The following is a 1,361-nucleotide window of genomic DNA, read 5'->3' as shown; positions in this document are numbered from 1 at the left end:
ATGAGTACATTGAAAGAACTTAAAACTAATTCAATAAATCCACAACATTCTCCCCCTCATTGAAGCGGTCAGGAACTGGGCGATTCAATTCAGTCGAATTGTCCAAGATTGGAAGTACTCCCAAACGATGTATCGGCCTCTTTAGAACAGATCCATGACATAGAACGTCCACAATGCGAATCAATCCATTTTTTGCTGGATATACTGCAGTTATCTTACCAATTGGCCACCGGCTGGGTGGTACATTGTCGTCGGAAATGACAACAATTTGTCCGATTCGAACGTTGGGCTCTTCTTTAGCCCATTTTTGCCTTGCTTGTAGTTGATCGAGATATTCCTTAGACCAACCCTTCCAAAAGTCCGAGTAGAGACGATGCAGATATTGATATTGATCCAATCTTTTCATGGGTATGTGAGAAAGATCGGGTCTTGGCAACGAATTTATGGCTTGAAAATTGAAGAAATGAGATGGCGTGATTACTTCGCAATCATCGCTATTCGGTGAAACCGACCACAACGGTCTGGAATTAAGACAACATTCGATTTGCTTTAAAACGTGATCGAATCTTCTGGCGGTCAACTTTGTGTCTTTCATGACGCGCTTCAAATGATATTTCATCATTCCAACTGCCCTTTCCCAAATGCCAGCCATATGACTAGCTCGTGCCGGCGTATGTTTGACGGTGATGCGGTTGTTCGAAAGCAGTCGAGTTAATTCGTTCGTTTGGGACAACATTTGATCATGCAAAATACGAATTTCCTTTTCAGCGCCGGTGTAATTAGTAGCGTTATCAGCCCACAATTCAGTTGGAATTCCACGACGTGCAATGAAATTTTCCAAAGCCATGATGAATTCGGCCGATGAAAGATCACAGGCAAGCTCGAGGTGAATGGCTTTCGTTGTTAAGCAGATAAACAAAACAACGTATCCTTTTGCGATGGGAGCATTGCGACGTTCACTAGTTTTAATCTCAAAATATCCAGCGTAGTCGGTGCCCACGAATGTGAATGGTCGGGCTTGTTGTGTTCTGAATGATGGCAATTCGGCCATTTGCTGTGTGAGCAATTTCTTCTTCGTGCGATAACATACCATGCATTTGTTGATGAGTTTTTTCGTCTGGTTGCGTGCGTGTATTATCCAGAAGCGGTCGCGTAAAGCACGCAAAGTCAATTGCACTCCACCGTGTAATACTTGTTTTTGGTGTACGTCTTGAATGATGAGTCGAGTCAAAGGTGAATCGGCTGGCAAAATGATGGATATTTTTTGTTCAAGCATTTCGGCGTTACCAACACGGCCGTTCATTCTTAGAAAACCATTGTCATCCATAAATGGTGTCAGTTTGATGAGTTTGCTGTTTTTT

General features: G+C 42.8%; 1 protein-coding gene across 1 annotated transcript; it reads right to left on the bottom strand.

Annotated features, from left to right (window-relative positions):
• Nucleotides 1-25: 25 nt before the first annotated feature.
• On the bottom strand, nucleotides 26-1,303 carry LOC129572499 (uncharacterized). Its single transcript, XM_055452463.1, has one exon. The coding sequence runs from the start codon at nucleotides 1,301-1,303 to the stop codon at nucleotides 26-28; it is 1,278 nt and encodes a 425-aa protein (XP_055308438.1).
• Between the last annotated feature and the right edge of the window lie 58 nt (nucleotides 1,304-1,361).

This window comes from Sitodiplosis mosellana, unplaced genomic scaffold, assembly GCF_009176505.1.
Source record: "Sitodiplosis mosellana isolate CC-2019 unplaced genomic scaffold, AAFC_SMos_1.0 Smas_scaffold_5095, whole genome shotgun sequence".
NCBI classification, from domain to species: Eukaryota; Metazoa; Arthropoda; class Insecta; order Diptera; family Cecidomyiidae; genus Sitodiplosis; species Sitodiplosis mosellana.
The sequence above is the reverse complement of the archived record's forward strand: the minus strand, read 5'-3'. Positions and strand labels throughout refer to the sequence as shown.